Source organism: Sceloporus occidentalis, unplaced genomic scaffold (genome assembly GCF_023333645.1).
Source record: "Sceloporus occidentalis isolate IW3139 unplaced genomic scaffold, rSceOcc1.0.p SCAF_5, whole genome shotgun sequence".
In the NCBI taxonomy this organism is placed as follows: domain Eukaryota; kingdom Metazoa; phylum Chordata; class Lepidosauria; order Squamata; family Phrynosomatidae; genus Sceloporus; species Sceloporus occidentalis.
Window position 1 is genome coordinate 61700036 of NW_028316985.1, and position 21472 is coordinate 61721507.

A 21472-nucleotide genomic window follows, 5' to 3' on the forward strand; every position below is an offset into this window, starting at 1 on the left:
TAGACGCCACTGTGCTGAGACTACAGGATTGTCTGACAGATGCTAAAGTGTATCGAGGAATGACAACAAAATAAGAGCTAGCATTTTCATGCTAAAACAATTTACAAAAATCTTAATTTTGAGATGACACACCTTAATTTCTGAACAGAAGATTTTATAAAGAGAAAGATACCCACAAAACCTGTTGAAACACTGGTTTTCATAACTGTTGCCAAAACAAGCCTTTTAAAGGACACCTCAGACTTCCTCAACAAACTTAACTCTCCTAAAGAACTTCCACAGGAAACTATCTCAGCAACTGTGGAAATAGAATCGTTATTTACAAACATCCCAGTGATGGTGGGCTGCAGAACATCTTGCACCCCATTCCTGACAAAAAGAGAGAAAAAGAGAGTCACTGCCTTCTCAGTATGTACTTTACATATTATTCTCTATATTCCTGTATAAGTCTAGAAATTTAGTTCAAATAATTGACCCAAAAAACCTGAGTCGACTTATCCACAGGTTAATGTACCAGTAAGTAATGTATGTTAATTCTTATTTAAAAGAAGTAACCATCTCCTGGTGAAAAGCAATACATGTGAAGCACAGATCCCCTCTACTTTCTCATCCATTCAGTCTTAAGAGTAAGCAGAGTTATGTATGCTGAAATTTTGTAAGCTCTTTGCCATTGTTTTGCTTTGCTTCATCCTTTAGATCCTTTGCTGTGTGTCCCTAAATTTTACCCTCGATTTATCCATGGGTCATAGCAAAATTCATAATTTTGGCCCCAAAACTTGCCCTTGACTTATACATGAGGCTGACTTCTAATTGAGTATATACAGTATTTCAAATTAAGAAATATACCACATGAAGAAGTTATATTATGATTGGTGCATTTAGGGTACACATGCCACTATCTTCATAGCTAAATGTGACTTATGTTTTCTGATTAGCTAGCTCTTAATCCTACTAACACCTTAGATATACAGTTAGAGTTATGTATGCTGAAATTCCAGCATATGCTGGAAGCCTGAGCCGGAAGAAGCCTCGGAGCATCCGGAAGGGGTAATGGCATGCAAGCCATGGCTTGCCATCATGTGCATGAGCCCCATTGTCAATGGGGCTCAAGCATACGTGAAATTCCCCTTACGTTGGGTGGTCTGAAACAGATCCCCCGCGTAAGGGAAGGGCCCACTGTGCTACCAATATACTGAACATCTGACCAATTGTAAGACATCCCTCAAGAAAGTTCGCGATGATACCATCTCCTTTCACCTAACAGTAAACTTCTTTTATTCCACACAACATATTTTTAAATTTATTTCAGAGCACATATATATATTTTCTTGAGATGTTACATAATATATCACTTTCCACAGATGCTATCGGACTACAATTCCTACCAGTCATAGCTAGCACAGACATTGGTGAGGGATGATTGGGAGCTGAAATCCAACAAGATCTGGAAGGTCATCTATTCTCCATCCATGGCCTACATTGATTAACAACACATAACTATTTGGATCAATCCAAATGACCTTGAGATATAGTTGGAAGATCTTGGACAATTTTTTTCCTCAGCTACCACAGTAAAACCTTAACCAAAAATACCAAAGGCCAGAGTAATTGTGTATCAACTTCTACAAAAGTGATTCTGTACAACTAAGGGCCCATACAGACAGGCCAAAATAAAGCTGCTTTGGGTCACTTTGGAGGTATGCTGTTTAAATGATGCATGAGTCCTAAGAGTCCGGAAGCCACGCCAAAAACACGCTCCTGTCCTTAGGACTGAACTGTGGCTTTGGCATGGCCTCTGGACTCTTAGGACTCATGCATCATTTAAACAGCATACCTCAAAGTGACCCAAAGCAGCTTTATTTTGGCCTGTCTGTATGGGGCCTAAGTTAGTCACTGCATCAGATCAGAAATTTCCCATCAATTAATCCTGGGGACACCTCAGTAGAATCAGTAGGTTAAACATCCATGATAGCCAATGTCTTACATTCACCACCCCCCGCATAAATAAAACTGAATTTGTTGCAAAATTCAGAACAGAAAAAAGGGAAATACTTCTTCACATAAGTTATTCACTGCCAGAAGAAATAATTATGACTGATAGGTTAGACAGTTTTTTTAAAGGAGTTAAATAAATTTATTGTGGTTAGAGGCATTGATATCTACTAGTCAGAATGGCTACATAGGCGCTATGCTTCTATGTATTAGTTGCTGGGAAAGACAAGATAGAGAGTGCAATTGCACTCATGTTGAATTTTCCACAGGCAACTAGTTGATTACTCTGTGAACATTCAAGACAACATTTGTATACATGCTGCTTACATGTAGCAGCTGGTTTAGAATCACTTAATGTAAAGAATAACTATGCAGGAATTTTCACCTAGTATCTCATATATGAATCCAATACTACTCTTCACTGAGCTTGTTGTATTATGAATTTAATGTAATTAATAAATCTCGTAAAAAATTAAATCCTGTTTTTTTAAAAGTTCACTCAAGGCAACTGATCACAAATAGTTTTGATCAGTATTTCACAGGGTCCTAGAGACAATTTTAAAGGATTACTTGTATGACTACAAATTGAGGTATCTTTCTCCCTGTATTTCTGTCATGATTCTTTCCCCTTTTTCCTTTTGTTACCTTCGCTCTCTACCTCCACTGCACTCCCTAAGAAACTGCCTGTGCCTCCTTGGGGAAACCAGTAACACATGTAAGCCACCGCCTTCTATTCCCAAATAGCTGACAATGTCAGCCTATGCATGTATCATCACAGTGTACTTACAATGTGTTTGTGAAGGCCATCTTATAAGTCATTAAGAATGGCCACAACTAATATCATCTTGTAAACACATTTGAAGATTCAAGAGCCATTGTACTTACAGTAAATTTCAATGGCTGTGGCACAGTGAGATGTGAAAAAATATCTCCAGAAAAGACATACTTGTAAGCAGAGTGACAAGTTCCAGCCACTTACTTGAACCTTGGTTGATCCTACTAGTCTGGCTGGATTAGCAGCAATCGCCATGGGGATTGGTATAGTCCCCTTGTGGCTTGTAGGTGTTAAGCATACTGATTCAGTACACCTGGAAATTGCAAAACCCTTTATCTGGAAAGTTGCCTCAAAGATGCTCAGAACAGTAACAAGAAAAAAAGGGTTTTACTCTTGAAACCATTTCCAAATTCTCATGAGTAATTTCTCAAAACAAAGGTTCTCCTGTTATGGACCAATGCACGCCCATTCACCATGGTCCTAAGTCGCATGCATATATAAAAGCATAAGACACAGCCATCATCGAGAACAATACTATATATCTGATGTGGGGAGGGCAACACTATAATAAGTCAGGCCCCGAAGTTTAAATTCCAGTTGCTGGCACTATGGGTACATGATGATTAATTATAAATAACAATTGTATGAACTACACGTTTCTTTAGCTAGAATTATTCCAAAATATGATAAAGACAGGTTGCCTACCTGTAACTGTAGTTCTTCAAGTGGTCATCTGTAAATTTACACAAATGGCTCTGCACAGGCACAGGAAAACCCATTTGTGTGATTCACAGAGACCACTATGAAGGAGGACAGGTTGCTTACCTGTAACTGTAGTTCTTTGAGTGGTCATCTTGAATTCACACAAATGTGTTTTCCTGCTCCTGAGGAGAGCCATTTATGTGATTCACAGAGACCACAACAAAAAACCAGCGATTCTTCAAACTTTAAATATATATATTGCCAGATTGACATTATAAATTTAAGAAGAGCAATTGTCCTTGCTTTTTATGACTTTGCTTACACTGCCATGCAGAATTAATTTGATTTTTGTAAAGCATTTTAGGGGGGAAATCATATGAATTTTATAAAGATATCACCATTTTTTGGTAGTATTCCTAAGTCCACATGTGTAGGATCCATTAAAAACTCAGTAACTGAATATATAATCTGTTTTGGGTCTTAAAAATCTTCACTTCCTAGAGGTCCTCTTAAAATTACCGATAAACACAGGCACTGGAGGTTTAACCAAAATCACACAAAACTAAATTTTTCAATGGGGGGGAGCAATGGTGAATTAAATATTAAGAATACAGAATGCTTGTGCCCCATAGTTTGTAATAGAGTCATATTCATGTCTACTCAAAAATAAATCCTACTGAATTTAATGAAACTTACACCCAAGAAATTGGGTATAGGATTGCAGCCCCAATGGGACTAAACTCTGCAGTATACTTTTGACTGCAGTATCATTTTAACCTCAGATAAACAGAGAGAAAACTTTAATATAAGATTTCAAGGCAAGTGAGTGGCATGGTTCAGGTTTAACCAGCATCGTTATTAGCAAATTGACAAAGTGCCTCAAAACATTCTCAAAAATCTGTTATCCCCGCCTCCAAAACCTCTAGATGTAAATATGCGAATTACAGGTGTCCATATACGCTTACAAAGAATGTTGTTACAGCCAGATTTTGGCAAACTCACAAAAATACATATTACAAATGTATATTACAACTGCTTTTGCCTAAGGATTTCCAGGCGTCCCTGTAACTCAATAGCCACTTCTATACCGTGGCAGTGAACTCTACAGCTTCAAATTGGAAGTCAGTCTAGGACAACCAACAGCAAGTGCACCTGTGCAATCACATATGCTAATTCAGAGAGCTGAATCTCCAACAGACAGGCTTTACATTTATTGTAACTTGCAGGAAATATCCTACCTACACTGACAGAAAAATGAGAACGTTCACATCTTAAATCCATGTTATCAACCACAGAAAGTAAAGATTTCATTTTATTTTATAATATCTAAAATGCACAAACGTAAGAGACCCCTTGATATAAGCACTGAAACACACCTACAAATATAGGCTGCTGCATTATTTACAGACACCTATTCGTTATTAGCAGACAACAAGCAAACACAAAACCAGTAGACTGCCTATACTACAGCCACATTAAAAGCAAAGCAAAACAAAAAAACAAATAGGCCCTCAAAACCAGGGAATACACCAAATCAATTATGAATTAGGATTCCTAAAGTCAAAACACAACATATTTCAATAGTCACCAATTGAAAACAAAATGCAGCCTCTCCCCTATTTATACACAACCAAACACATAGCTTGAGCAATGGCATTCTTTTGAAAGGGGGGAAAATGGTAAATCTCTTGTTCACGTAAAAATACACACTTGTCCAAATCCACAGCCCATCTCCAAAACGAAGCAAACAAGGCCACTCCATCATGGCGAAATAAACAAAGGTCTAAAGCCATATGACTCGCCTCACTATGACAACAATTGCAAATAACCAAGAAGCAGCTTGTTACAACTGCTGTTTGTACACACTGGGCACCTGAAGAGTTTCATGGTGGTGGGAAGAAAATAACCAGCAAATCCAGAAATATCACAGCCCAAAAGAGGAAGGGGGAAAACACACAAACACACACTTTCGAGATCAAACAGGCTTTCAAAATGGGTTTTGTGGAGATTGGTATTTTTTTGCACAACAAAAAAATTAACAAGACCTCCAAAGGCCAACACACTGGTGCTGCAAGAGCCCTGCTGAGCAACACTTACCGCAAGTAATACTGTTTTAAAGCGAAGGCAGCGTTAGAACAACTTCTGGGAAAGTTAAAATCTTCTATAATTTCTCCCCACTGATTCTTCTCCGAAACCTGTCAAAAACAACACACTGGGAGATGTGCACGCACACACACAAAAATAAACCAAGCCCACACACATCCACATTCCCCACAAGAAGAAGCCTGCCATGACACACACAAACCGACCCACCACAAGAGGAGGAAGGGGAGACCTTCATTTATTTCGGCTGAGTCTGGGATTCCCTGGTTGCCTTCCCTGACACAGTTGCCTTGGGTGGCTCCTCCCCTTTCTTTCATGGGGGAGTGAGGAGGACAAAAAGTGTGTGTGTGTGTATTTGTGTGTGCATATTGTGTGTGTGTATATGTGTGTCTGTGTGCATACATATGTCTTATGTGTATATGTGTGTGCACACACAAACACACATATATATACTGTATATAGTGTGTGTGTATACATATGTCTTATGTGTATATATATATATATGTCTCTCTCTCTCTCTCTGTGTATATATATGTGTGTGTGTGTGTTTATTATGATTCTGTGTGGAGAGGTTGTGTGTCTTTTTGTTGTTATCTCCTCCCTTTGCCTGGGCAATAGCCCCAGCCTGGAGCCCCCAGGTAGCCTGGGCCTGTTGAGAAAGCCCCCCCCCAAGGCCTGCTTCCACACTGGAGGAAATAACCCGCTTTGGGACCGCATTAACTGCCCCTGGCTCGAGGCTATGGCATTCTGGGAGTTGGAGTTTGTCGTGGGCCTCTGGGCCCCACGACAAACTCCAACTCCCAGAATGCCACGGCCTCGAGCCAAAATAGAGTTAAAGCGGGCCCAAACCGGGTTATTTCTTCCCGTGTGGCTGCAGCCTAGTCGCCCAGTCCCCCTGCGAGCGGAAGGGAGGCCTGGAGGAGCCGGGCCCCTGGCCTCTTCCCCCGCCGCCGCCGCCGCCGCCAACCGAGAGAGAGGCCTTCCTTTTGAGGCCTACCATTTTCCGTCCTTAGCCTGGAAGCCTTTAAAGATGGCTCTTGGCTTCGGCTTGGCCCCTTTTGTTGCGACGAGTGTGCCTAGTCTCTCCCTCCCTCCCGGGCGAAAGGGCTCCGAGGGCACCCCCTTCCTCCCTTCTCCCTCCCTCCTCCTCCTCCTCCTCCTCCTCTCCCCCAAACGGCCAGGCTCCGTCCCCGATTTATCGATGTGAAAACATGCCCGCTAATTTTGAGTTGCAGGGAAACTGCTCGCTCTCCTCAGAAGACGCCGGCGGTGGCGGCGGCAGAAGGAGGAGAGCTCCCCTCTTAGATGATTTCCCCTCAGAGACACAGACACACGCTTCGCCCCTCCAGGGAAAGGGTCCTCTGGAAGGGACTCCCCTTCCTTTCCAGGGCTTCCCCGACCAGGCCCCGACCGGCCCTCTGCCTCCTGCTCCCTTCCTCCCAGCCTCGACCCACACATTCCGGCTTCTGGGGGACACAAGACCCCCAGTCCTTCCCTCCCTCCCTCCCTCCCTCCTCTGGGCAGCCCCCCCCCCACAACTTGGGCCACTACTCCTGCTCTTACTACTACTCCTACTCCTACTACTCACCTTCCCGAAGCCGCCCAAAGTGGTGACCCGGGTGTAAAGAGCGTGGAGATCCAGCTCTCTGCCACCCACCACCGGGATCTTCTTAAAAGGCGACCTGCCAAAAGCGGAGGAGAAGGAGAGATGGACCAAGAACTTGTCAAGACCCGGCCCCCCCCCCCCTTTTATTTTTAATCCAGTTACAGATGTACAAAATCGGTCCCCTTTCCCCCCCCTTCCTTTCCCCATCTCCCCCCATTACTATCACTACTATGATTGTTATTATTGCTGCTTACCCTCTGCTGTGGTGGAACTGCCGCAGCTCGTCCAGGAAAGCCAGCCCTTTCCTCCGCTGGTCTGGGGGGTTCTTCCCAGCCGAGTGTGCCATCTTCGTCCGGGGAAGGAAAGGAGGAGGAGGAGGAGGAGGAGGAGGAGGGAGGTTGTAAATATTAGAATCAAAAGATGAGGGTTTCTTTTTGTCTCCTGAATAAAAGAAAAAAATCCAGCGGCAAAACAACAACAGAGTCTTCGGTGGCGGCTTCGGCGGCGGCTCCTCCTCGTTGCCTTTTAAGAGACCCAGGCTCCTGCGCTCGGCCGGAGATCAGCCATTGGAGAGGAGGAGGAGGAGGAGGAGGAGAGGGGCTTGTTGTTCGCAGAAAATTAAAGCAGGGAGAGAAAGAAGGGGGAAGAAAAAGTTTAAAAGGGGTAAGGGAGGCCGGGGGGAGAGAGGGACACAACACACACACACACACCAGGAGGGGGGAGAGGGCCACCGCCGCCGCCCGCCTCTCTCTCTCTCTCTCTCTCGCTCTCTCTCTCTCAGCCCAGGCAAGGCAGCAGCAGCAGCAGCCCGCACATGATGAGGCTCAACATGGTGCTGGATCCACACAATGAATTGGGTTAGTGTTTGTGGCAGGGTGGGGGCGGGAAGGGGGGCGAGGGGAGGCCGGGCGAGGGACTGGCTGGCAGTGTGTGTGTGTGTGTGAGTGGGTCACAGGCGCGGATCCCTGGAGAAATCTCCCCTCTCTCTCTCCTCCTCTCTCTCTCTCGCACTCGCATACACACTCACACATACACACTGTACAGCGGCGGCGGCGGCGGCGGCGGCGGGATTCACTTCTCCTCTCTCTCAGACAAAAAGATCTGAGGCCGCCGTGCTGCTGCCTGGGCGAGAGCGCGACACAGCGCGACCTACAGGCCGGCAGAGGCACTGCACAAGGCCGCTCTCTCTCTCTCTCTCTCTCTCGGAAAGAAAAAAAAAGACCCAGGCAGGCTTTGCCAGCGAGCACTAGTTCCTGGCGGGGGAACAATAGGCTCCTCTGGCGGCTAAGGGCTCATCTGCAATGTGCCGCAAACTTCACACACACAAAGAGAGAGGAGGAAATATACAGGCAAGGGAGGCCGGGGCTTCTGGAGGGAGAAGGGGAGCTGCGACTGTACTGCTGGCTCTGCCAGGGTCAGGGGCAGCAGAGGGAAGAATGTTTCCCTCCTCCTCCCTAAAACTTTGGAAACTCTTACTCAGGAAAAGGGATCTTTTGCGTGGCCATAATATGGTTGTATTTATATTCCGCCTTTTCCCCCGAGGGAATCGAGGCGGATTGCAACAGTTGTAACAATGAAACATAGTAAAAAAATAAATAAAATGATTTCATAATATTTTATAATATTATATTTTATAATATTTTATAATATAATATTTTATGTTTTGTAATATATTTATAATGTTTTGTCATATTATATTTTATAATATTATATTTTATAATATTTTATAATATTGTATTTCATAATATTTCGTAATATTATATTTTATTATATTTTATATTATTTTATAATAGTGTATTTCATAATATTTTATTATATTTTATAAAAAATAAAACTTTGGAAAGTCTTTTTTTTCCAGAAAAAGGAATCTTTTGTGTGGCCATAATATTATTAATACAGTACTATAAGTGTATTTCTATTCCGCCTTTTCCCCAAGGGAATGGAGGCAGATTGCAACAGTTGCAACAATGAAACAGAGTAAAAAAATTACAATTAAAAGAAACAAGGAATACAGAGGCTGTGTTGGTTCAAAAGGGGGAAAGGCAATCTTGAATGGAGTTTTAATTAAAAAACATGTCAGCATCAAGCCTTGAATTGGAGTGAACTTGGCTGTCTATTAAACAGATGCATTTCCCCCTCCAAGCTTCCATTATGCATGACTTGAAGGTAATTTTGTGAGAGTTCCTGACCCCTGCAGTTCAAGGTGATCTGGAAAAGAGAGGTTTAAAAATTATATGGAGCAGATGACTTGGGGAGAGGCCCCCAAACCATGCAGTGTTGTGAATTTAAAGATAATGAATGAGAACAGAAGCCACCTAGAAAATATTTATTGGTCCTTGTGGGTAGATGTAGTTTATGTATGAGAGTGGCAAAACTGGGAAGCCACCTCTGTTGATTTTAGGCAAGCCTTTTACAACTTCAACCCATCTGCAGCATGGAGGTGGGGACATATACCAGCCTACATTATGGGAATTTTGTCTCAGTAACAAAGGTCCAAAGCATGCTGCAGAAATAATCCAGTTTGAGACCGCTGGCTCAGTGCTAGGTAATCATGGGAAGTGGAGTTTTATTGTGGCCCTTTTCTTTGACAGAAAAGGCTCAATGTCTCACAAAACTACAGTTCCCAGGATCTCCTAGCATTGAGCCGGGCCAGTTATAGTGCTCTCAAACTGGATTATTTCTTCAGTGTGATTTGGACCTTAGTGTATCATACACAAAACACTAGAAATATACTATACACTTAATTATCCAGAGAAGCAACCTGGTTTAGCAGTTTCAGTCTTTGACTAGGATTGCCTGTCGCAGAAACTCACAGGGTGACCTTGGGCAATTTACACTTTCACAGCCTAAGCAACGCAGTGGCAAAACTACTCTGAATAAATCTGACCAAGAAAAGGATAGGATGGGATCTCTGTTGTTGTTGTTATGTGCCTTCAGGTTGTTCCCAATGTATGGAAAACCTATCGCGAGGTTTGCCGGGCCAGATTTGTCCAGCGGGAGCTTGCCACTGACCTCTTATGAGGCTGAGAGACTGTGACTTGCCCATGGTCACTCAGTAGGTTTTCATGGCCAAATGGGGGAAATCTAAAACCTAGTCTCCAGAGTCTTAGTCCAGCATCCAAACCACTACGCCTTACTGGCTCAAGACTGCCATAAACTGGGTCAATTTAATCCCATAACAGTAATGTTATCAAGGAGTACCACCTAGGAGGGAGCGGGGGAAGCCTTGGGGGAAAAAACCTCTCTTGCTATAAGTCACTGTGGGTTCAATCCAGATTTAATCATGCTTAGACACATGCAGGCACAAATGAGGTTTATGCTGGTCGTGACTAATTCATGTTCCCTTGATTTCAGCAGGTCTCCTTTAAGAGTGTACCTAGACCTCATATACCAATATCATTTTTATACACTTCATATATTTGATGCATTATTGGAGTTTATAATACGAATCTTCACTGTTTCTCAACCCATCAGAGATTATGGAAGACCAGAAGGGGAGAATTCCAGTAATTCCACAGCTAGTTTTAGCAAACCAAAACAGTCACACTGCTGGATTTTCTGATCCAAAATGTAGGCTGAAAGCACCTGGGATTTCTCAAAGAGCAGTTCTGTAGTTCTACGGGCCTAGCTACCTGAATCTGGAAATTATGTGGTGGAAGAAGCGATTTGTAGGAGCAGTGAAAGATGCCATGAGGGATTATAGCTACCAGGAAAGGGAGTGAAATGTGTGTGTACAGGAGACAGGAATGTGTGGGGGCTCAAAGGGTAGAACATCTAGGCTTGGCAGGTAGAAAAGGACAGATATAATCAAACGAGAAACATGCTGATGCCACTTGGTAAGACTTGCCCCATTTCTGCAGATATTTTCTTTCTTTCTCCCCCTGTATTCTGTTCATGTTATATAGCCATGTTATAGTTGTTATAATTTCTGGTGTCATATTTAAACCTAACACCGAAGTTGAAGTAAGCAAGCAAACATTTAATAATGGACTGCCTCGCATGACACCCACCCCACCACCCACATTTCCTAAGGTTGCAATCCTATACACACTTGACTAAAAAGAAGATGCAGTCGCTCCCTTGCTTCCACAGATACTGAGGACAGGACTGCACTGTTGGTGAAACTGTGGCCCAAAACACGCTGCAGAAATAATCCAGTTTGAGACCGTTTTCACTGCCCTGGCTCAGTGCTAGGAAATCCTAGGAATTGTAATTTATTGTGGCTCCAGCTCTCTCTGACAGAGAAGGTTAAATGTCTCACCAAACTACAGTTCCCAGAATTCCCTAGCATTGAGCCAGGGCAATTAAAGTGGGTTATTTCTGCAGTGTGTTTTGGACCAGAGATAGCCTCAAAAAAAGGAAAGGGCAAGGAGAAACCTAAAGAGAACCTGGTCATCGCCATAACTGACTCTTTAGTCAGAATTTTAAACCTATAAGTATGCCTTTTAAAGGGAATGTTTTACTTTTGTCCCTACAAGGTAACAGGCAATGAGGCTTATCTACATAACAAAGAGATCCCAACCATGGGGTAAATGGGACTTCAGATGCATGTTTTGTTCTTCTTGGGAGCTCAAATTAATGTGCCTCACTCATGGCTCTTTTCCTATTGAAACTGGAGTGGAGGATAGGCCCACAAAACAAAATACATTTCTTAGATGAGTGCCTGCTAATAGCTGTCACTGGCATGGTTACTTTTTGTATGGTAATGTGGATACTTGTGCCCTTCCCTTAGAAGAGCTGGGATTCTGAATAGTTGTGAGGGCACCTTTCTGTCCCAAGTAATAACCAGGAAGGGATCCCAGCCCTGTATTCATCACAATATCAATTCTGAGGCCTCATAACCAAAGTTAGTAGAGCCCTGTTTAAAAAATCAATGACACATTATAGTCTCCACAGCAGCAGGCCTGTCGAGGAAATCCATATTCCCTTTTATGCCAGGCACTAAATTACGCCGGGAGATTAAAAATTTTAAGATGGTGTTCTTCCTTCAACTTCAGGATTGCAGCTTCAGCTTGAACACTGAGAGATAAAGATGTAGGAATGGTGTCTGGGGTCATCTTCTTGATGGGGAAGAAAGGGCGAAATCCCCATTTGGCATGGTTTTGGTGTCTAAAAATCTTGTTATGACTGTTTTAACTGATTTTGATTCTTTTAATGTTTGCTGTATTGTAATTATGTGGATTTGTGGTTTTTTTTAGGAAGGGGGGAGATAATGTGATGTATTTTACTGTGTTATGTTTTAATTGCTGTAAGTTGCCTTTATGTTATTGAAGAGGCGGGATAGAAATAAACATTATTATTATTATTATCTTCTGCCCTTCTTCAGGGTGATTTTTCCAGGAAGGAAGGGGTTTACACTTCCTTGCCTCAGAAAGAACCTCCTGAAGTGGAGCAAATACTTCTTCTTAAACGAAAGGGGTGTTTTGTTGTTGACAAAAAGCACAGCGCTGCAGGAACAGCCCCACAGTGTGGCAACGGCAGTGAGTTTTCATGAGGGGAGAAACAGCACCGCTGCCTCGGTCGACGCTGAGGGAGCGTCGCAGTTGTAAACAGTCCTCAGATGACTCAAAAGAAAACCTAGGGGTCTCCCTCACAGTCTTGCCAGGCTTCGGCAGTGAGTCAGTGGCGCGCCAGGCGAGGCCAGGCCAGGCCAGGCTAGGCAAATTGCGTAGGGCGGCCGGGAGGGCTGCCGTTGCCGAGCGCGGCCCTTGCGCACCCTCCTTTGCGTAACCGCCGGCTGGGAATTCCCGCTGCGCGTCCTATGCGTGTTCTATGTGTTCCTTTCCCTCAGCTGCCGCCACAGACTCTTATTAGCCAGAACATGGGCCTTCTAACTAGAGAGCGAGGCTCTGCGGAGGCGACGCATCGAGGCCGCTCGTCACAAAATGGCGGCGCCCACGGGGGAAAAAAAAGCGCAGCCCCATTTTGTTGCCCTTGGAGCCGTCGTCGTCGTCGTCAGCGGAGGCTCGGCTGCGGCTGGTGCTTCGGGAGGCGGGAGGAGCGGGGCGAGGGCCGGTTCATGTTACGAGGAAGAAGGGGGCGGGAGGGAAGAAGGGCGAAGGGCTCGGCTCGCTTGAACCCTGCTGAGGCGAGGCTTCGGGGGGCGGAGGGAGGGAGGGGCGGAGCCAAAGTGTAGTATTTATCTGTTTGTTTGTTTGTTTATTCATTCTTGCTCTCAGGGCTGGCCGTTCAGGCGCCGGCGTGACTGATATTCTGCACTTCCTCTGCAGCGGAGTCCTAACGCGGTTTGAGCGCGCTCAGTGCGGACGCAGCCTCGGGAGCCGGGACTGATTCGGGTTTTCCTGTCACACGACGGAGCAGCAGCGACCCAGCGCCAGCCTCCTCCCCTTCCGCCGCCGGTCTCCGCCCCAGTGGCCACAAGGAAGCCCCGGCAGAGGCGCCTCTCCTCCGGCTCCGGCTCCGGCTCCAGCCTCGCTGCCTGGCTGCTTCCCCCACACTCCTTTTATGTAACTTTTCCTCCTTCTTCTCTTTCTTTCTTTCTTCCTTTCCTCTGCGTTGCTGTTCTTGTTGGGTTTGCTTGTGGAAGCAAACATGAAGACCTTTTCCTTCCCCTCCTCTGGAGAAGGGCGGGAGAGGGCTGCTGTCAGTAACGGGCCACTCTCTTCTTGTGCCTTAATGGCATCCTCGCCTTGCTCTTCCTCCAGTGGCAAAGCTCGCAAGGTACAAACGCCATCTCTCAGCCTCGGCCTTCGCCGCTGACGTCTCCTCTTTTCCCTTTATTTTTTTAAAAAGGATTTTCTCCTTGGCTTTTTAAATAGTTCTGTAAGATCCTTGGGATTTGAAAGATATATATATATATATCTTGAATTTTGATGGTTGGTTTTCCACTAGGAACTTGGTGTCAGCCTGGTGGAAATGATTGTGCAGAAAGTAAAGCAGAAGAAGGAGGAGAAGGAGAAACATATATTGTGCTGGTTTGTCGCCTGGTGCTCCGTCCGTTCTGCCCAAATGGTGCAAAACGCGTTGCGTTTAGTTTAAACTGGATCCTCGTTTCATTTTGTGTTTTCTTTTGCTTGCTTTCCTTTTAATTAGGCAAGAAAGGATTCGTGGGTTGGCCGCCAAGCGCTTGTCAGTTTGCGCAGAAACTAATTTTTGTGTGTTTGAGGGAGAGAGAAAGAAAGAGAGATCCAAGGGGAGGATTTTAACGTAAAGGTATGTTATATGTGAACATGTGAACTAAACTGGTTGGCTTTGATTTAGCAAAATAAAAGCTGGAATGGAAAACTGTCTAGTGGTATGCCATTAATTTTGAAGTCGTGTTCACGCCGAAATGCAGAGAGGCTGCATCGATAGACAGACTTATTCACAGCACAATTTAAAAGGCAGTTATGAAACAAAGCCACTGTAGCCATTTCCTTAATCCTGAACGGTAAGCACCCAGTTCTCTCTCTCTGCATGATATCTTTTTATGCAATGGTGGCAGTTCTTTGTGGCACCTCTACATTTCCTGAGGAATGGCTCCTTAATGGATGGCTTTGTATCATTTTGTGCCTTATTGCCATTCGATACAGAAGCTAGTGCTTATTGTTAATTAAAAAAACCCTCAAGCTTACTTTGTGGCTTGAGCCTGTGCATCCTTACAAGTAAATTCCACTGTCTTCAGTGGGGCTTTCTCTCAGGAAAGTGTGTGTAAGGACTCTTGTGCTTTAAGGAGCTATGTGTTTTATCTTTTATATGTCTGTAACTGTAATGTGTTAGTTCATTATCTCAAACAATAAATGTTTGTGCTGGTTCCTAGCAGTTGTAATTCCATAGTGTGTATTTTTTTCATCAAGACAGTAAAAAATAAAATCTGAATGCTAGAATGTCTTCAGGAAAAGCATCCCTAATTTCATGGGGTCCCTTCCTTTGTTAAATCCTGTATTTATTAAATCCCATATCTTTAAAGAGCTAGTAAGTACTTATGCTGGTTCTTTCTGGATGAAATCCCAGCAAGACAATAAAATGTAAGTGATAGAATATCCTTACACTAGGAAAGTATTTAATTCAGCACCTTCCTTTTGTTAGAATAACATTTCAGAAAGCTAACCCCATATATACAGTATATAATAAAGTGACGAATTTGAGTGAATTCAGTTGGTACACTTGCAACTCATTCTTATGTATGGAAAGATAAATCCTACTGAGTTTAAAGTCATTCTACAGTGTATATGGTGGCTGTTTGATTTGCAGGTAATCCTCATCTAGAATCTCAGAACTGTTAGGATTAAGGCAAACGTTTCTAGTCCTCGTAGCTACAATAAAGTTAAATGGACATGACTACATTAAAAGTTGTATTAGTTTAGAATGAGTATTCATACCCAGTCAGTACACTAATATTTATTTTTAAAATGTTGTGATACATAGACCGTGACATACATAAAAGGTTCCTCGTGCTCACTGTTTACAAGTTGCAAGGACTGCTATTTAAAATCAATTGCTATTTAAAGCATACATATAAATGTTCAAGGTCTCCAGCAGTTCATTAATTTTCTTCATAACAATAATAATGCTGGCTGCACTGCCAAGACTTCTTATGGCAAATAGCTCTTCTACTTACTGACTTTATACTTGGGCTATCTAATTTTGTACAAGCAGCTTCATAAAAGTATTGCTTTATTCCACAGAAGTCTTGCCCCTTTCCATTACTTTTTAAATTGATATGTGATACAAGGTGCTAACTCTACTACTGGAAATCCTGGTTTTCTTCAAGGTAATTTAAAATTCTAAATTTTCAGTGATTTGGCTGTTTAACCTTTAAAGTTGTGCCCATGAATGAAAGAGAACAGTCCCAGAAAAGCCAATTAAATCTTATTTGCTTATTGTTCAGAGTCAGTTAGACTGGCTTTCAGTATGATTTTAAACATACTTGCTCAAAAACCACAATAAACCTGGTGGAATTTACTCTCAAGGAATTGCTTATAAACATGTTCTTTAATCTCCAGCTCACCTTTCTAACAAGACACTGATCACATGAACATTATCAAAGAAGTTATTTAAAGCAGACTTTATAACAACCTGTCATATGACTCACAATCAAGAAATCCTTAGGTAGCTGTTATTGTGGGAAGTAGTCTCTAGGATCGGATCATTGTGATTGTTTTATTATAGATGCATATAGAGAACCAGCATGGTGTAGTGGTTGGAGCCTTGGACTACAACTCTGGAGACCCGGCTTTGAATCCCACTTGGCCATGGAAACCCACTGGGTGACCTTGGGCAAGGCATACTTTCTCAGCCTCAGAGGAAGGCAAAGGCAAACCACCTCTGAACAAACCTTGCCAAGAAAACCCTGTGATAAGTTTGCCTTATGGTTGCCATAAGTCAGTAACAATTGAAGGCACATAACAACAGATGCATATATAACACTGTTTCCAGACTCTGGCAGATGGGTATGAATCTTGAAGCAGTATTTGCTCTTTACTGTGAAATGTAACTTGTCTTTTATAAGTTAGGTTGTATTTCACAGTCAAATTTTATTGGGCTCATAATGAAGGTTGGAATTATATGAGAAATGGCGGTGGAAGAGTGTTGCCTGATTTCAGGAATCTGGCAAACTTAAAACAATTGGTCTAATCCTTATAGCAAATAATATAAAATTATGCGGAGGGGCTTGTGCTGGCTTGTTTTTCTTTATTACTGTGAAACAGCCCTTAGGGGCAGTTAACTGTGATATTGTGAATAAGCAGTGCTTTGTATTCCTTAATGAGAAGGTCTGTTGGTTCTGGTAGTGATATTAAAGGGGAGGTGTCAATAAAGCAAGTGCAGATATCCACGCAGACATCTCTTTAAAAAGAGAGAGAATATGTAACTGGTAGTGATGTTAAAGGGGAGGTGTCAATAAGGCAAGTGCAGATATCCACACAGACATCTCTTTAAAAAGAGAGAGAATATGTAACTGGTAGTGATGTTAAAGGGGAGGTGTCAATAAGGCAAGTGCAGATATCCACACAGACATCTCTTTAAAAACAGAGAATATGTAACGGAAGTAAGGAAAGCTAACTTCACTTATGAAGTTGCCATATTTTTCTTCCTGATACAGGCAGGAGCTGTTACAGTGAAAAAATAAGGAGAAAACACAGCAAGTGCCCTTGTCTACCCCACCTTACCAGTCAATTATTGCATCCCAATATTTAAAAAAACAAAAAACTTGGATACTTTCAATTTCTGCTTATCTCTGAAGGTATTAGTGCATCTTTGAAAATGACAGAACTGGGGCTAGCCTTTCAAGTGGTAGTTCACATTCTAAATATACATTACTATTGATTTAAGTACTCACTTACCTGGTTTGTGGATTGACGTCCCTGTTAAGTACCGTTGGCAATGAAATAGCTGTTAAACAGAGAAATAGATTTCAGTCCTATACAAGGGTATATCTTGTGACAGAATTGGTGTGATCATTTGGCATATCATTTTCAACTCATGATATCTGACTTCTTTTGTCTGTCCAATAGCTATCAAATCTTATTCAGTCTATTGGCCATAGGCATTTAATTTTTTTGTTTTTATAAGAGATGGTTCAAGAAACAAAAAGTTAAAACACGAAAAAGAAAAAGAGATCACATAACTACTCAGCATGTCCCTATATCCCCATACTTAACCTCACAAGCTTACTAGAGAGTTTTGAATATGTATGTGTGCTTGTGTGTATTTGTGTAATGCAACAAAGAAGGAAGGCCTGATTGTAATAATGAAATAGTGTTAATACAGGTTGAGTCTCCCTGATTTGAAATGCTTGGGACCAGAAGTGTTTTAATTTTTTGGATTTTGGAATATTTGCATATACATAATGAGTTCTTAGAGATGGGACTAAACATGTATTTCTTTTGTTTGATATACACTTTATTTAGACTGAAGATAATACTGTGATAATTTCATGCATGAAATAAAGTTTGTGTACTTGGAACCATGAGAAAGCAAAGGTGTCACTATCAGTCAGCCATGTGGACGATTTTGGATTTTGGAGAATTTTGGTTTTGGAATTCCAGATGAAGGATACTCAACCTGGTTTAGTGGTCAGGTTTGCACTATTACGTAGGGCAAATGAATCAAATAAAAGTGAGAATCTTTATTTAAATAATTGATTTAAATAGGCTGTTTTTCAACCTTGCTCATTGAATTAAATCACCTTCATTTAGCATAATTGCCCAGATAATGTGTAAAGACATGATACAAACAGCAAAAAGACCATGGCAAGAAGAGTGAAGATGATCACATGCCAAAAGGGCTAATGCAGGAGACAGTTTCAGGACAGGAGGACCCAAGCTGGCATTTGGTATCAGGTTAAATGGGACGTGGTGGCTCAGTGTTTAAGACGCTGACTCTGATGATTGCAAGATTGGCAGGTCGGCAGTTCGTGGCCCAAGTGCTTCATGACAGAGTGAGCCTGCATCACTAATCTCAGCTTCTGTCAACCTAGCAGTTTGAAAGCATGTAAAAGTGCAAGTAGATAAATAGGCACCACATTAGTGGGAAGGTAACAACGGTCTGTGCAGTCATTCTGGCCACATGACCAGCGGAGTCATCTTCAGACAACGCTGGCTTAGTAATGGAGATGAGTACTGTTGCCTACAGTCAGACATGATTTGACATCCTTGTCAAAGGGAAAACCTTTACCTTTATCAGGTTAAATAAGTCAGTGGAAGGATGTTTGGCTTTTCCTGTGTTACAGCCAAGTAGAATGGGAAGACAACCTTAAAATGTCTGCAGTGCTGTTTCACGCATTCATAATTATCAGTTATCTGAAGGATGTGTTGAAATCCAGTGGAAGAAACTAAACTGGGTCTAGCACAAGCCAAAGCAGATGTTCAGAGGGACTGGCTAATATATTTTGATTGCAATCTTGTGGCCACTTATTTACAAGCAAGATCCTCTGAAGTCAGTGAGGCATCTGAGTAGATGTGTACAGGATTGCGCTGTTAAGTATGATGTTCTCAATGAAAGAAGAGAAACTATTGCTATGCATACTACCCCATCCTGATTGCCTGCAGCTATGTCACCTGACTCCTTGATAAGAAACAAAGGTTTGCTTCAGCAGTTTCTTGCTTCAGCAATTTCTTGCACAGTAGGTGGAACTTGTTTTCCTTAAAAACAGGATTATGGAGACATTTGTATGTGTTTTTTATATAATCTTATAAAAAAAATTTTAATAATCTGGATAGAAGCAACAAGATTTTTACAGTCCAAAGGTAGGAGGAAACCAAAACTGACAAATTTGTCCATCCAGGCTTTGAGTAACTAAATAAATACACTTGATTTGATTCCCGCTATTTTACCAATTCCAAACACAGGCTGTATTTCAGAGGAAAGAAATAGCAGAACATACCTCTGATTATTCCTTGCCTGAGAGAACACTATGAAATCCATGCAGTTGTCATACGTCAACAGGCAACTTGAAGGCACATGCACACACAGGATTTAAAAAGATTTACTGCCTGAAAATCTCATTTTGAATGGCCGTACTTCATGGGAGCCAGGTACAGCATGGTCCTATCCATGTTGGGAATACTATATATAGTCAACTATAAGTCAGCCTCATATACAAGTCGAGGGCAGGGTTTAAGGCCAAAATGATGGATTTTGATATGACCCATGGATAAGTTGAGGGTAAAGCTTACAAGCATGTAACAAAGGAGTAGAGGCTGAAGTAAAGGAAAACAGTGCTAAAGATCTTTAAAAGTTTTGACAGGCATAACTGTTTGTGCTCACCCTAAAGGCTGTGTAAATGAGATAGTAGAAGGGGTTGATACTACTTTTAGGTGCTCCCAGAAGAAATTAAGCTCTCACCTTTCACCAAGGCATGGTTCCTTTTTTGATAAGAGTTTAAGTACAGTACTTATATTGACCTGTGGATAAGTCAACCCAGGTTTTTTGGGTCAGTTTTTTGACTAAAATATCTAGACTTATACATGAGTATATATATATAATAGCTGTTTTCTATCAAACCCAGTTGATGCAATGAGGGAAGAGTTTCATTTAAATTGATTTTGGAACTAAGGACTCCCAATTTTTCATGTTCAAGATGGGATAGCTTGAAGTTCATAAAAATCTGAATGCAGAAGGAGCAGAAACTGGCAGATTTCCCCGTCCTTATTTATCATTGTGACCAGGTTGTCTATCAAGGACCTTTCTGGCTAGTTCTCTTTTGTGGGGAAATGTGAATTACACACCTCTGCACCTTAGGTTGTATTTGAGAATAAGAAGTGGATTTTGCCCCTATTGGGCTATTTAAATCAATAAAGCCAGAGGCTAACCAGAACATTTAACTGTAACAACAATTTAAATTATGCTGAAGTCTCAAACTGGATTGTTTCTGCAGTGTGATTTGGACTCTAGTTTTTATATGACTAGGGCTGCATGCTCACTTCAGAAACAATCCAGGTTGACACCACTTTAACTGCCCCAGCTCAGTGTTAAGGAATTCTGGGAATTGTAGTTTGTTGGGGGCACCAGCGCTCTCTGACAGAGAAGACTAAATGTCTCACAAAACTACAGTTCCCAGAACCCAATAGCAATGACCTATGGATTATTTCTGCAGTGCAGAGGCAGCCTAGATTAATTAAATGTGCTGATTTCAAAAACAGTGATTCTCTCATTTGTGACACATTTACTTTAGCTTTATGAGGGAATATCCTTTCTGAATAATAAAGGAGCCAGAAGTTTACAGAAATAGTCAGCAGATGCTAGGCCTACAGCATTTGCCGAGGAATGGTGTAGATGAAACAGATGGTTTAATAATTAATACTTTGGTTAAAAAAAGAGGCTCTTGACACATTTAAATCGCACAATACTCACATTGGTCTCAAACCTTAGCTGTTAACCTTCCCTCCAGTATTTCACTTCAGGTGTGGGTCTTCTAATTCTTATCTCCACAGCAGAAATTTCAATTTTATCCTTCCCACCCACTAGAAGCTATATTCTTAATGTCTATCTGGTGGTTTCCCCTCACTTTCCCCCTCAACAGTCAATCCCAACTGCCATGGAACAGTTTCTGCCCAAAATTCTATAACTATATTCTATACTGTCCATGTATTTTATTTCATATCAATTGGCCATCAAATCCGGCACTGACTTTGACCCATCAAAAGGGTGATAAAGATGTTTGTTTAATATACAGTTGCTGAAAGAAACGATAATTTCTACCATAGAATTTTTACCTATTTTCCACAGGGGGGAAAAGTATGGTGTCAAGAGCCTATCTTCCCCCTCACTATTCCACAGTGTATAGCGCTTCAGAAAAGGTATACGAGCGAAACTGTCAATCTTAAAAGTGGAAAGAGATGCTTAACTGCCAG

The 21472-nt window shown here is 42.1% G+C and overlaps 1 protein-coding gene across 5 annotated transcripts in view; it reads right to left on the minus strand.

Annotated features, from left to right (window-relative positions):
* The window catches only part of ARID2 (AT-rich interaction domain 2), a 131879-nt gene extending 110746 nt beyond the window's left edge, over positions 1 to 21133 (minus strand). For 2 of the 5 annotated variants that reach the window (XM_089524253.1, XM_089524250.1), the window contains exons 1-5: positions 20973 to 21133; positions 17462 to 17510; positions 7433 to 7778; positions 7161 to 7254; positions 5567 to 5664 (exon numbers count right to left, since the gene is read on the minus strand). In XM_089524253.1, the coding sequence (XP_089380379.1) occupies positions 5567 to 5664; positions 7161 to 7254; positions 7433 to 7524 (284 nt within the window). In that variant the 5' untranslated portion in view covers positions 7525 to 7778; positions 17462 to 17510; positions 20973 to 21133. Of the gene's footprint in view, positions 1 to 5566; positions 5665 to 6569; positions 6632 to 7160; positions 7255 to 7432; positions 7779 to 17461; positions 17511 to 20972 lie in introns of those variants that run through there. The other 3 variants (XM_089524251.1, XM_089524255.1, XM_089524254.1) reach the window with 3 other exon arrangements.
* Positions 21134 to 21472: the final 339 nt, after the last annotated feature.